We start from the raw sequence: 15,090 nt of genomic DNA, 5'->3' as shown, positions 1-15,090 counted from the left end.
GAGATCTCACACCCTGAAGTTCTTGTTTCCATCTGACTGAGTAGTACAAGTAACGGTTAGTTTTCTGAAAATGGAGCTAAAATACTTATCAATTCTATCAGCTTATCATCATTCTGATCACTGGGGAAACTTTGTCACCCATTTGTTGTGTCAAATATATTTTGTTAATTTTTGGCAAAATACACATGGGAAAAATAGAGATTCGTTCATATCCTCAACTGATTCCCTGGCAAGAAAGGCTCTTGCCTCGGCCAGAGATAGGATATGAGGAATTGTGGCTCCCTGGCTAACAAACAAATCACTAACTTCTTATCTGCTCCCCAGCCCTCTGAGGACTCCTTTCTGAGTCATGAAGGAGCTGTGGCCCAGTGTTTTGTGACTCTACCTGTTCTCTGCTTCTGATATGAAAAAAAAAAAAAGTAGCTAAGTATGTTATCTTGATCTCTTTTCTCCACCGAGAACCATGGGGCAAATGACCCAATCGCTTGTTGCTGGTTTTCCACAAACTTTCCCAGATTGACTGATTTCTCAGCAGTTAGGCAGGACCCATGATGAAGCTGCCTGAAATCCCAGAAGTAATTTTTTCTACTTACGACTTCATTTTCTGAGAGTTGTCTCTTTGTTTCCTTCCACTGCCTCCTGTTATGGAAAGTGATTCTCTCAAAAGCCCTGTCAACCTCATCCCCCTCCACCTGCGTATTATACCTTCCCCCCTCACTCCATTGTATAAGAAGTGATGTGCATATCAAGATTAAATTTAGCAACAACTCTGGCCCTGTCCACGCCTGTGGGATAAACCCAAGAGCCATCGTCACTGATGTCTGAATCATCTGAGACTAAAGGTATTGGGTGCTCTACTGTGACTCAGTTGGGGTCTCACTGACCACCCATGGCATTGAGATAAAGAGGCAAAGTATGGAGCTCTGCTTGAGCAGGGGGGGGTTACCATGAGGAGTGGACTAGAGGAAAAGGAGAGCTTTGGCAAGAAAACAACAGAATTTGAGTGGCTATACAAAACAATTTCCCTCATAAATAAGTGATTTGCTCCTGGGGTAAGCCTTCAGATACCCTTATGACAAACCACTGATCATACAAGGTCTAGAACTGTAATCCAAATATCTCTTTTGATTATAGATCTGGAGCTAGAATGTACCTTCTAGTACAACCCCCTTATTTACAGATAAGAAAACTGAGGCCCAGGGAGGTTAAAGTCACACAAATAGATGAGTGTCAGATGCTGGATTTGAATCCAGGACCTCTCACACCACTATACACATTTCCCTGTACCACTATGCCTTCTAATAGGCTGAACTCTAGGCCAGGAGGGAAACAATGCATCTCAACAAATCTTATGAGAAAGCCAGCTTATCACCCATATAGTCTTTTGGCATGTATTATTTCAAAATTCAGATCAATGTTCTCTCAGCACAGATCAAAGAACTACCATTTTATATTAGATCAGGACATGAGACAAGGCAGGAAATCTCTCTTCTCATAAACAACTACATATATGTCTACAGAATGAGCCCTGACTGGTTAGGGTCCCACCTTGTTTGAACCCTTGATAAATTTGTGTTATGTCCTGCTGAAAGAGTATAATCATCCCTGGATCAGGAGAGGCAGGCAGGTTTCCTCTGCTAACATAAGATTCCTTCCCCCCCCCCCCCCCCCCCAAATCACTGGTTATCTTGGAAAGAGGAGCATCAGTTAGGTCGGTGCTGATTGGACAGGTAATCTATGCCATTAGAATGATTATACTAATTGATTCGTGGCAGTGCACTGGACTTTGTGGTAGTAGACCCTGGTATGCAAAGATTCTTTATCCAGATACTCCAAGGGAATACTCATGGATGGGACACGAGAAGCCTATGGTTTGTTGTTCAGGCATTCATTCAGTTGTGTCCGACTGTTTGTGACCCCATGGACCATAACACACCAGGCTATCTTCCACTATCTCCTGAAGTCTGACCAAACTCATGCTCATTGATTCCATGACATTACCTATACATCTCACCCTCTGCCATGCCCTTTTCCTTTTGCCTTCAATCTTTCCCAGTATCAGGGTCTTTTCCAATGAGTCCCCTCTTCTCATTATGTGGCCAATATAGTCAAGCTTTAGCTTCAGTATCTGACCTTCCAGTGAATGGTCTGAATTAATTTCTTTAGGTATTGCCTATGGGACATGGTAGAAATTCAAATGGCTGTGACTCGCCAGTTTCCAGAACAGAGAGCTGCTATTTTTACATTCCTTTAATATAAGTTTCCTTTGATATTGGAGCCAATGTGCCTACAAGTAGAGGGCTCATGAGAGTTCTTTTATTGTTTGATGGAAAGGTTTTTTGTAGATTTCTGCATAGGGCAGCCAAGATAAGTGTGATGTCCTGCAAAATAACCTGGGCCCTCTGTACCAGTGATAGAACTATATGGAGTTGGGTGAATAGGAGGAGGGTGGGGAGGTGGGATGGTCAGACTTGAATCTGACAGTTGAATGGAGAATGGACTGAAATGAGAAGAGACTTGAGGTGGTGATATCATAAAGCGCAGACATGAGATACCAAGGGCCTGAACCAAGGTGTAGCAATGTCAGAGGAGAGAAGGGGACATATGCAAGAGATGGTATGGAAGAAACAGTGAGGATGACTCTTCAATTGCAAGCTTGGAGGACCAGGAGGATGGTGGTGCTCTCAATAGGAAGAGTTAGAAAGAAGAGAGGGTTTGGGGAGAGAAATAATGAGTTCAGTTCTGGACAGGTCTATTTTAAGATGTCTATGGGCTGTCCAATTGGAGATATCAAATAGGCAGTTAGAGATGTGAAACTGGAGGTCAGGAAAGAGGTAAGGGTTGGCCAAGTCGATTTGAGAGTCATCTGCATAGAGACGATCATTGAAACCATGGGAGCAGATGAGATCACCAAGAGAAATAGTAGAGAGAGAGAAGAGGGCCCAGTATAGAGCCTTGGGGAAATCCCCACTGTTAGCAGGCGTGATGTAGATGAAGATCTAGCAAAGGAAATGAGAAGGAGTGGTCAGATAGGTAGGAGGAGAACCAGGAGAGAGTGGTAGTCTGAAACCCTAGAGGGAAGAGAGTATCAAGGAGGAGTGATCAACAGTGCCAAAGGCTGCAGAGAATTCAAGGGGTGGGAGGATTATGGGAAAGTCATTGTTTTGGGCATTCGTTGGCAACTCTGGAGATACACTTAACACGTTCTAGTTGGCTGAGGAAAGAGAAGAGAAGACATTGGGTCCTTTCCCTAATCAACTTGATCATTGGGCTCCTTCCTCTGATCCCTCTCTTCTATTGCACTTGCTTCTTTTCTTCAGTTTAATTCTTCTCCCTGTTTTATACTCCCCATATAAACTTTCCCTCCTTTTTAGACTCAGAGAAAATGGTCTTTTTCTGCTTCTGGAAGGAAAACCTGGTACTGTGGAAAATGCTCTGGGGATTGGGAGTCAAGGGACCTGGGTTCAAACTCTACCACCACTAAATTGGCTAAGTGACCTTTGGCAAGCCATTTTTCAGTCTCTTCTCATCTGTAAAATAGGGTTTCAATCCTTGCCTTCCCTCTCAGGATTGTTGTGAGGATCAAATGGGAGATTCTGTCTATTTTGCAAAGGAGAGCTATTCAGATAGGACCTGGTGGTATTACTCACTGGAAGAGAAGATGATATTAAAATCTCTACTTTAAAATTACTGCTTCTCTCATTGATTAACAAAGGGCCCAAGAACAGGCCCCTTCCTTTTAGCAAAAAAGAACTGAGAAAGAATAAATCAAAACAAAGCAGGGAAATTACTGAGCTGATATGTCTGAAATGCACTCTCTATGGGACTTGCATTGGAAATTCAGCAGCCAGCTTTCTGTGAACATAAGAATACTACTTTTTCACGCTGGAAAAATTGGGGTCATTTGCTTTCATAACACCAACCTTCAGAAGCTCAGACATCTCATCTTGGTCCAAAAAAGAGAAGAGCACAGATATCATTCTTTTCAGATAGCTATACCTTGGAGTTTTTCTGCTGGTTTGGGGGGCCACTCTTTGCCTGCAAATATCTCAGTTCTTAGAAGTATAAAATGTCAGAACTAGAAGAGGTCGTAGAGATCAGATGATCAGAAGGTCATAGATCTAGAGCTGGAAGGGCCTATGGAGGCAATTTAGTTTAACCCCCTTATTTTGCAGATAAGGAGACTGAGGCCCAGAGAAATTAAATATATTTCTCAGTCATACCATCAGTGTCAAAGATGAGATCTGAACACGGATCCTCCTGACTCCAAGTCGAAAACTCTATTCCCTATTCCATATACTTCCTAGTCACCTAGAATGTGTCCATTTCCCAGATGAAGAAACTGAGGTGAAAGGAATTACCTAAGGTCAAAAAACTTCCCCCTTTCAGCCTCAGTTTTCCCATCTATAAAATGACTGAATTGGCCTGTTAGTTACACTGATCCCTAGGCTCTCCTATTCCCTACCATAACTAATTTTTTAGCAGGTCTCTCACTAAAAAAAAACAAAAACAAAAAAAAAAACACCTGTCAGAGCTCCCCTTACTCAGTCCCTAAAGTCTAGACATCACTTTTAAGAGTGTATCGGTTCGGAGGCAGCTAAGTGGTGCAGTAAATAGAGCACTGGCCATGGAGTCAAGAGGACCTGAGTTCAAATCCGGCCTCAGACGCTTTACACTTACTAGCTGTGTGACCTTGGGCAAGTCACTCAACCCAATTGCCCTGCCCTCTCCCTCCAAAAAAGCAATAAAACAACAAAAAAAACAAACAAAAAGAGTGCATGGATTCATGAGGGTGTGTGTATGAATGTGTGCACGTGTGCACACACACACACACACACCCCTTCTGAGAGAGACAGAGACAGAGAGAATAAGAGAGATAGAAAGAGACAGCAACAGGAAAAGGGGGAAGGAGATTGTATTTAGGAGGGGCTGTCATAAACTTTTTGTAAAACTGAGCAAATTATATGTAAAGGTCAGATCCTGGGAAGAATTACAAGAAATCTCTAATCTATTGCTATTGGTAGTTAGAACTGAACTCGGACCATTTCAAAAAGGAATCTGTTCCCTTTCCCATCAGACTTGGTAATGACTGCCTTCTTTCTAATGTCTAACCCAAACCTCTTGTTCTGTAGTTGACCTTTATTCTTTGTTGTCCTGTTTTTGGTGGAGACAATCACTCATCTTCCAACTTTCTCTCCCCTAGACTAACAGCCTCAATTGTATCAACTGAAAAATGAGACTCAGATTCTTGAGAGTCAGAATACTATATTAAAAAGAACGCTGGTCTTGAAATCTGACAAGACCTGGACACAAACCCTGCTTCTGACACTCACCGTGGAACCACAAACAAGGCCTTATGCCCCTCTGTGCCTCAGTTGCCTCATCTATAATATGAGGACAATAATACTTGGCGTTCCCACTTCTCAAGGACGCTGTGAAAATTAAACAATAAAAATGTACGGAAGGTGCTCTGGAATTTAGAGCATGACACAAATGTTAGAGATTATTATTATGCTAGAAATCTTTCTGTCTCTATAAAAATGTCTTGAAAAGAAACTACACAAAACAGAAGTTTTAAACCAATGTCTGCACTTCCTCACGTGTGATGTGGTGGAAAGTGACCTGTACTGAAAATGAGGAAATCTAGCTCCAGAATTTTGCAATGAAAAAAACGAGTTCAGCTCAGCTGATGGGGAATGAAATCCTGGCTCTGGGTTTCAGTTGATTTGATCTGAAAGACCCAGTACCTGACTGGAACATTTCCCAAAATATCTGAAAAAATATTCTGTACATCAAATATTAGGAATATTTCAGAACAAAGGCGTTAGGTAAATATAAAACTGTTTAGCAATCCCATAGGAAGCAGCTAGGTTGCTTAGTGGTTAGAGAGCTAGGTTTGGAGTCAGGAAGACTTGAATTCAAATATGGCCTCAGATACTTACTACCTGTGTGACCCTGGGCAAGTCACTTAACCCATTTGCCTTAATCCACTGGAGAAGGAAATGTCAAACCACTTCAGCATCTTTATCAAGAATACCTCATGGACGGTATTGCAGTGTGTGCTATGGTCCACAGGATCATGAAGATTCAGATACTATTGAACAACTGAACACCGGTGTTCTGCACACAGTTGGTATTCAATAATTCATTCATTCATTCAATAAACATTTATTGAGTACCTACTATGTGCCAGGCACTGTGTTAAGTGCTGGGATTGTCAAAAGATGCGAAATACAGTCCCTGCCCTCAAGCAGCTTACAATTTAATGGAAGAAATAACATGCAAACAAGTATATACAAAACAAGCTATATACAGGAATAGGAAATAATTAAAAGAGGGAAAGTACTGGAATAAAGAGGGGTGAGGGAAGGCTTCCTGTAGGAGATGGGACTTAGGGGGCTTAGGGAGTGTAACAGTGGGAATGGAGGAGGGACAGAGTTCTAGACATGGGGGTCATGGTTGGTACATGGACATGGTTTGGACCTTAGACAAGTCAATCCATTCCCCTAGCCTTCCCAGTACTGGCCCAGAGCCAAGAGATGGAGTGTCTTGTTTGTGGAACAGTCCGGAGACCAGTGTCTGGCCTGGATGTCAAATGGACAATCGTTGAATGAATGATCTTTTATAGAGGTTTCTCTTTCCAGATGAGGACTTACATCTGTATCCATTGATAAAAGACTCATTCCTGATGCCTGAAATCAGTGGTAGTTCTAAAGCTGGAGCCCAGGAAAGATCCATTCAGAGTCAGGAAAGAAGTTCCCTGGAAACTGGGACAAAGCAGGTGCTGGAGTCCATGAATTCTTATCTTTCTGAAGCATGAGATGAAAGTCTCATTGGCAGCATCAGGCTTATCGAGATGTTCTCTCCATCAGTAAGAAAGAAGCATGCCTGAAGTCTGTATCAGTCAAACTTTCCTGCTCTTACTACGTAGCTTTTCTCAGGAGGTTACATAGATGCATTGAAACAAATTTTGGACACCTGTGGCCTCCTCCTCCTCCTATGCAAAGTGAAAAGGTGGTAGCAGCCCAAAGCTGAGAAGAAAGATTAATCTATAGAGCAGAATATGGTGCAATTTCCTACACTGGAACTTTGTTGTTGATTTTTAAAAGGTTTCATTTTCCTATTGGTCTGATTTCACAGGAAAATTTTACTTTTTTCTATGAGGCACTCTCTCTCTCCTGGAAGTGATGATGGATAATCAGATGCCGATGATTTTTAAATTACAAAATAACCCTCTTTCCTTTCCTTTCAGCAATTTTGAATCTATAAATATAGACACCTCAGGGCAGAGTCACACTGCTATAGCTTCTCTTGGTAAATTAATGATCAACCGTTGCCACTTTGTTGATAGAGATCTGAGCATGGGTCTCACATTCCAACTGATACCAACTTTGTTCTGCCTGTTAACATGTACCAGTGATGCTCTCCAAGGACAGAAAAGGATCTGCCAACACTCTGTTAGAGAGATCATCCACAGTGCAAACTCTCTTATTGTGAAAAAGGTACCTAGTCAATGGCTACTGGGCATTATCTCTTGTTGGAGTTTGAATGGAGACTGGTGATTCTGGTATTACTTAGAAAAATCCAACAGGTTCCAGAGAAGACAATGGATACTTCCAGCAATCAAAGCAGCAAAAGATAAGAAGCTAAAAGTTGTTTCCTTTTGCCTAGCCAGAGTTGTTTTTTTTAATGTTTCTTAAAATTTAGAATAAGTGAGTATTCCTGTAATTCAATGATTTTCTTTCTCTCTGCTTTGCTAGTTTCCCTGCTCTGAGATGGAAGTGCCAGACATCTTTGAAGATACAGAGGTAAGACTACTATATACTGGAGTTCTACCAAGAATCCTTTGTAAAGATAAGCAGCAAATGAATTGTGAAGAATCTGCCTTTGGAAAAAAGTGGGTATTCCGAGCCGGTAAAAGGGAATATAGACTTTTATATTTATCAACAAACGGATTTTTAAAAAATTTCTTGCATTATTTTGGGGAACGGTCAGGGAAATCCACCATAATCCAAATTCTGCTCAAAGAAAGTACAAATAGAATGTACTTGGGATGTTTCTACCAATTTGCCCAATTTTTCAAAGACAAAATTCTACCAATAGAGACAGATAATTATGTTACAGGTTAAGAGAACTTTTCCTTTAGCTAAGCAATGGTCTGTTGTAATAGAAATATTATTGACAGATTTTCACTTTTCCTCTCTTCCCTGGTCATCTAACAATACATTTATATCAAGGCTGGCCTGAGAAGAGGAATTAGGGTTTAACTGTTTCGGTAAAACATTTTGAAAGCTTTACAGAAAAATGAGATTGTTTAAAAAATCTATTGTTCTAGCCCTGCAAAGTGGTCCCTTAATCCCCCTTCATTTGCAGTGGGAGGACACAGATTTAACAGCTGATAGTGAATTTTCTCTGACAAACACTACAGCTGTATCAATAGTTTTGTGCTCTTCAGTTCCTGTTTTCATGGAAACATGACCGAGACTGAAAGCCCAAAAGTCTCAATTTGCCATTGTTTCTTATTTGACTACTTGTTTTCTATGTGTTCCTGAATGGTGACCAGACCATTTAGAGCCTTGAGACAGTATTACCTACGATTAGATAGCACTAAGTGCTGACATTTTATTCTCAATTTTAATTTGAAAGCATTACACAGTAACTGTGTATGTGTGTAGAGTTACTGTGTAATCCTTTCAAATTATATATTCAAATTTTCAAATATATTCAATTCAATATAGTTATTGTGTAGTGCTATGAAATTACATATTCAATTTTTCAAATATATATTCAATATCTCAAATTATATATTCAATTCATATATCTATATGTATCTCCCATAACTCAGGTTTGTGCTTTGGAAGAACATTGGATTTGGAGTCAGATAGCTTGGGTTCAAATTCTGATTCTGACATTTGCTAGCTATGTGACTTTGGGCCAAGTCACAACTTCTCAAGACCCACCTTTCTTATCTCTAAAATGGAGAGAGTAGTTGTATTGCCTACCTCACAAGGTTGTTATAAGAAAAATGTTTTGTTTTATAATATCAATGTCTAGTGATTACATAGCTCGTTTCCATTGGGCTTCTCTGATGATCTCTACTATGATTGTACTATGCAGGGGGAAAAAATTGCTAAGACCAGGTCCCTCTCCCAGCTTTGGCAGTTGAAAGTTGCTTTATCCGTTCCTTCTTCTGAACAACACAAAAAAGATTAGGAATGAAATTCTAGAACTTGCCTAATTGAAGCCAAGAACATCCTATCTGTAGCCTCCAAATGGTGATTCGGAGGCACTGAAGTAGATTTATGTAAACTGTATGATAGATATCTAATTCATGTTCTTTTACATGACAAGGTTGAAAACATATGATTGGAAGTGACCTGGACTAGAAATAGAACTACCTTGTTTGAATCTAAGTTCTGCCATTAATGGCCCTTAGTGAGTCACCTCACCTCTTTGGTTATTTCTTAAACAGGAATCGAACCATCCCTACTATGACACAGGGTTATTGTGAACATGGGATAACATACATAATGATGCCTTGAAAAATGAACAGCATCTCACAGGATGGCACCCTTTCCTCTATCATTCTCAGTAGATTAAAACTGTGCAGGACTCTCATAAGGGTTTAAAAATTAGACCAACTGAGACTTTATTTGGGTACTCAGAAAAAAATATATTCTATGAAGAGGTGAAAATCAGGGAAAAGTAGAGAAGCAAATTTGAGGGACCAGGTACTATCACTTAAGGGCAAAAGAATATTTTAGGATGGTATCATACATCAATATGGAGATGCAACTCAAGTGTGGCAGGCGTGGACAGACTATTCACTTGAGAAAGGAAGTTATAACCTCTTCCTTCTGGATTGTTAGATTTACACAAATAGTTATTTTCTAAGGAATAAAAATAAATAGTACAGTGCAAATTTAGGGCATTGCTCAGAAGTAGAGAAAATATGTATATATGCATATATTTGGTCCATTGTAAAGAGTAAAAACTCAGTAAAGGGTATGGAAGCTCTACTGATATGAAATCTGTCATTTAATGGTTTGAGAGATCATTAAGCCTATAACTTAATAGTTTGGGGCACTGCACAATTAAGCAACTTGTCTGAGGTCACATGTGTCTGGGGAAGGCCTTAAACACAGATCCTCCTGACCCCAGCCAGCCTTCTTACCATAGCACTGTAAACGGTGAACTCAAGTTAGCATCTTTTTGAAGTCAAAGGTTAAAAGTAGCAAAATATTGACTGTTGTGTCTGAGCTCACTTTGCTTAGAACCCTTTTTATATGCTCAACATGCTTCTATTCCAATCCAATGGTGAACTCCTTGTGTATCTTAAATACATACTTAACTTACAGAACTGATACTTTCCAGCATTGTGGTCATTTGCGCCTCTCATTTCTCCCACTAGAAGAGAAGCTCTTTGAGAGGAAGAATTATGTCTCAAATTCAATTTTGCATTCTTCTCTTTTCTGGAAATAAGACTTGGTATACAGTAAATATTCAAAAAATGTGTCAGTGAAGCAACTGTAAATTATTCATGATTTTTATTCTTGTAGATGGTATCAGATATTAGAGTGGTTCCATATAAACTTTTATAGCAAGACATGTCAAACATGCTGCCTGTGGGCCACATGCAGTTTACTAAGCATGCCCATGCTGCCTGAATCAGATTAAAATCTAATTGAGAAACATTTAACAACAAAAAAAAATGCAATAAAGTAGAAATATGTGGTTTTCTAAGTTAATATGTGGCTCCTTATGTATGGTTTAATGGCCTGTTTCTATTTGAATTTGACACCTCTTCTCTTCCAACTATCTATGAGATAAGAATTTACTGAGAATTGACTGACTTTGGTGGGTCCAGACACAGCAGAGGGCAACTCATAAGCTCTCCCTGGAACCTCAGTGCACTGCCTTCACTGTCTGGGCCAGCCGGTTTGGAGAGCACTCTCCTTAATATCCCCTAAAAGAATTCCAGGGGATTCTTCCCTTCATCCCCGTGCTATTTTTCTTCTTTCCAATTGGATTAATTTCTGGAACAGAAAGTTTATTTCAAAGAAAGCAAAATACCTGCGTTTGTATCCAAGAAAGACAGTATTTGTAGGACAAAAGTGGGTTTTAAAAAATATTCTCAAGGAATATCTTTAAATAATCCAAAATACCATATTTGTGTGTGTTTGTGTGTGTCAAGAACTCCAGGACTCCTAAGCTGTTGCCTGAGTCGTCATGTTCTCAGCTGGTCATGGTGAGTACATGTTGATACAATCTTGGGTGCAGAGCTACAGATATCTGACTTTTATGGGAAGCAGTGATTTGTAAAGCACAGAAGTTCGTCCAATAGGACCTCCTGGGGTTGGTCCAATCCATAAAGCTACGATAGAGAAATAGGTAGAAAAATGGGTAGATAGGAGCATTTAGTAAACGTTTACTGTGTACCAGGCACCATGCTAAGTACTGGGGATGCAAAAACACAAAAGCAAGACAGTCCTGTCAAGAAGCCTATATTCTGGAGGAAGGCAACACATAAGTGGGGTACCTGTGCTGGCATGAGACAGAGGGGGCCAAGAAGTGACACGGAGGCCTGCATCCTGGTAAAGTACAGTAAAAGCTCACTTATCAGAGCCCAGGCTGATCATGGTCTGAGGAGCCGTGCTAAGTCCTAGACAAAATCCTACCTTCTACTGGAAGTCTTTCCCAATCCCTCTTCATTCTGTGCCTTCCCTCTGCTATTCCCTTTGTAGCCTGAATGTAGCTGGTTTGTACTTTTTTTTTGCTTGTTGTCTCCCAAATCGGATTATGAGCTGCTCAAGGGCTCCTAGGGACTGTATATTTTGCCTTTGTATCTCCAGTATTTAACACCATGCCTGGAACACAGTAGGTGCTTAATAATTGCTTATTGACTTGATTTGACTTGACTTGAGGACTAAAAAGTCATAGCCTTCCCTGGAATTCAAAAGAAGTGAAATAAGCAAATTAGAAAGTGAGTCATGACTAAATTTGTGAAAAGGTGAATTTAGGTTTGAGATAAGGAAAAACTACCTAACAATTAGAGCTATTCAGAAGAGGAATGTTTTACTTTGGGGGTTCCCCCTTCATTGGAGGTCTTCAGCAAAAGGTTGGATGACAACAACCTTTTAGAAGGGATGCTTGTTCAAGTGCAAGGTTGGACCTTTGAGGTCACTTTGGATTTGGAGATTCTTATTCAACATACAGTGAGATTTATCACCAAATGTGACTAATACATACATCCTTTCAAGGGGATTCGCAGTGGAGAAACTCCAGTCCATCAGACAACTGCTTTTTAAAACTCAGAGGATTTCCATTTCTTGAACTAGCCATTGATAGCACTGACAGAATGGCAGTTCTTAAGGCAGGCTTAAGAACAAAATCACCAAGTAAAGATTTGAATTATTTTGGCTCTGAAATGAGATGGCAGGTGCCCAGGTTTAATCAAAATGTCAGGATATATGACTAATGCTGGACCCCATGAGTAGTTATATTCCATGCTATCTGGCCTATACTCAAGTTGCTTTCCTTAACACCATTTGAAATAGTGTTCTTTAATGCCAACGTCTCCATGACATGGTGATGGTGAAGCTCTGAGACTTCTTGTCTACTCCTACCTGCTAATTACATAAACAGAAGGCTCCAGATTTGGACAAACAAAGCTAAAGACCAAAGTTGTCTCTGACTAATAGATCTCCACCTCACTCTACCAAGGTGGTATGTGTATCCTTGGCGTAACATAAATCTAACAATATTTAAGGGAAGTGATGCTTTAAATGCTTTAAAAGTTCCCCCTTAAAGCATTTTTTCATTTAGCACATACAATCCTTTAACTCTATTTTTATCCTTAAAAACTCTGGACATTCCCGTGTGTGTGTAAAAGATGGAGAATTTAGGTGGTCAAAACATACTTGGTGTTTAGATAAGCAAACTTTTGTTCTCTACTTGAACTCCTTAGAGAAAAATGAAATGTGGCCTAATATATTGAATACAAATCCCTCCTAGAGAGAGGGGGAAGGGAAGTAGAAGGGGGAGGAGGGGAGGCAGGGAGAAAAAGAGAGACAGAGACAGACAGAGATGGACGGGCACAACAAAGAAGAGAGAGACTGAGAGAGAGCATATGGGCTTCTGTGACAACTATTTCTCTTTCTAGACAATGAATGACTTTGAAACATTATGCAGAGCTGTTACTGTGCTCCAACAGGTCTCCATCAGCTGCCCACTCTCTAAGATAAACAACATGATTAGGAACCAAATGCACTTAGTGAATCAGGTTAGTGATGGTTACATGCCCTTCTGCTGCTTGCCTTCATCATTCAGTTTGAGAACTCGGTCACTACTTTCAGAGGGACCACCTAAATATTTTCCATACATTGCTGTGACTTCCTTATTATAGACAAGTTATTTTCCTCATATGTAAAATTAGGAGGCAAGGGGATGATGGGGTCACTTTTGCTCGAAAATGTCTATAATTCTTGTGTTACTGCTATTCAACAGCTTCCACCTACCATCCATGAATTCTTCCCTCAGGCTTTTATAGGTTAATAAGATAAGTAACCCACATTCTCAACAGCATATTTCTTGGAATATTAATGGAGACAGCTGTGAAGTAGATATGAGAATGTGGCAGAGGAGTTTGAAGTTACCCTTCAAAATGTCATGTATACGTGATTTTATCTGCCATTGTTATTCACGGTACATTGTTAAGTTACAGTCGATCCGCTGTTTTATAAGTCTGATGTAAACATGAGAGCAATTATCAGCAAACAAATTTGTTGGTATGAAACACGAGCAAATGGTCTCCTGCTATTCCACTAGTAGAGACATAACTCCCAATTAAAATTAATTTGTAATAACCTGGAACATATCTACTTGCAGCTTTAAGTGAAATGCCATGGGGGTCCAAGAGGCAGGGGCTGAAAATAGGTTTGTCCCCAAGAAAACAATTCATGGATGGCAAAAATAGAATAATGATATAAGCTGATGTATAATGTTTCCCTTTACAGACCAAATGTCCTGTGAATGAAACCAAGATTATTAAATTACAAGATTTCCTGAGCAAACTAAAAACCATCAATCAGAAGATATTTTCAAAAAGCACACAGTTTTAGAGAATAAATCTTAATTTATAAGTTTCTAATAGTTATATATTAAATATTATTTATATATTTATAATGTACCATTAAAGTATATATTAAGGTTGACATTTCATTTTCATCAATATTAGTTATTTTTATCTTGAAATTAAGAGTCAAGCGTTTCCATTTCCTTGATAAATAATTCAGCTCATAATTACTTAAGTGCCTACTATGGCTCTAGGCTTGGGTTAGGTGCTATAAGGGACAAAGATTAAGAACAAAATCACCAAAATCACAAAATCAACAACAACAATAACAAAACCAAAACGCATATGATAGTCCCGGCCTTTAAGGAGGTTAAAATCTAGTTGAGAAAACAAAACATGAAATTAGAAAACTATTTACAAGATAGTGTAACCATCAAAGAGTCTGGCATAGGAATAAATCTCTGAGAGAAAGGCTTGACATCAATGAATTCAAGGGATGCCAAGTCATTAGAAACTTGTTTGTTTAAGTGTACTTTCATAAGAAAAAAAATAGGTCTAATATCAGGGCTCCTTTCACCATGAGTTACACAGGCAAATGGTTTCATATTCCACATAATCCTATAGCCACAAGGCCCAATTCAAAATTAATTTGTAACATCTGCAACACACCTATGTGTAACTTTAAATGAAATTCCACCAGTGTGACAAAATCATAGTATTTTTTAAAAAGGGGAATCATTAGCCCTCTAAAAATTAGGGGAAGGGGAAAAATAAAAAAAATAAAAAAACAACTGAAACTAACCCTTTAACCACAAAAGATCAGTCTGGTAAGTGATTATGCAACCGGGAATTGAGAAAGTCATCCTCTTAGGGCCAAAATGAGAAAGTTCACATGAAAGTGTTGTTTTTTTCTTCTAACTCTTCAATTCATCTGTCAACCATTTAAGAATCAGGCTGGGAAGGGAGGAAACACAAAAGCATTTATTAAATACCTGCTGCATCCAGGGACTGTGCTG

At 39.5% G+C, this 15,090-nt stretch overlaps 1 protein-coding gene across 1 annotated transcript; it reads left to right on the top strand.

Moving 5' to 3' along the window:
- Nucleotides 1–6,450: 6,450 nt before the first annotated feature.
- IL4 (interleukin 4) lies at nucleotides 6,451–14,812 on the top strand. Its single transcript, XM_069103718.1, has 5 exons — nucleotides 6,451–7,502; nucleotides 7,761–7,808; nucleotides 11,195–11,248; nucleotides 13,163–13,282; nucleotides 14,016–14,812. The coding sequence occupies exons 1-5, from the start codon at nucleotides 7,188–7,190 to the stop codon at nucleotides 14,118–14,120; spliced, it is 642 nt and encodes a 213-aa protein (XP_068959819.1). The 5' UTR covers nucleotides 6,451–7,187; the 3' UTR covers nucleotides 14,121–14,812.
- The last annotated feature ends 278 nt before the right edge of the window (nucleotides 14,813–15,090 follow it).

Source organism: Petaurus breviceps, unplaced genomic scaffold, assembly GCF_028583685.1.
Source record: "Petaurus breviceps papuanus isolate PSGF00001 unplaced genomic scaffold, PetGlider_PUasm1.0 64, whole genome shotgun sequence".
In the NCBI taxonomy this organism is placed as follows: domain Eukaryota; kingdom Metazoa; phylum Chordata; class Mammalia; order Diprotodontia; family Petauridae; genus Petaurus; species Petaurus breviceps.
This window is presented reverse-complemented; position numbering and strand designations above follow the sequence as displayed.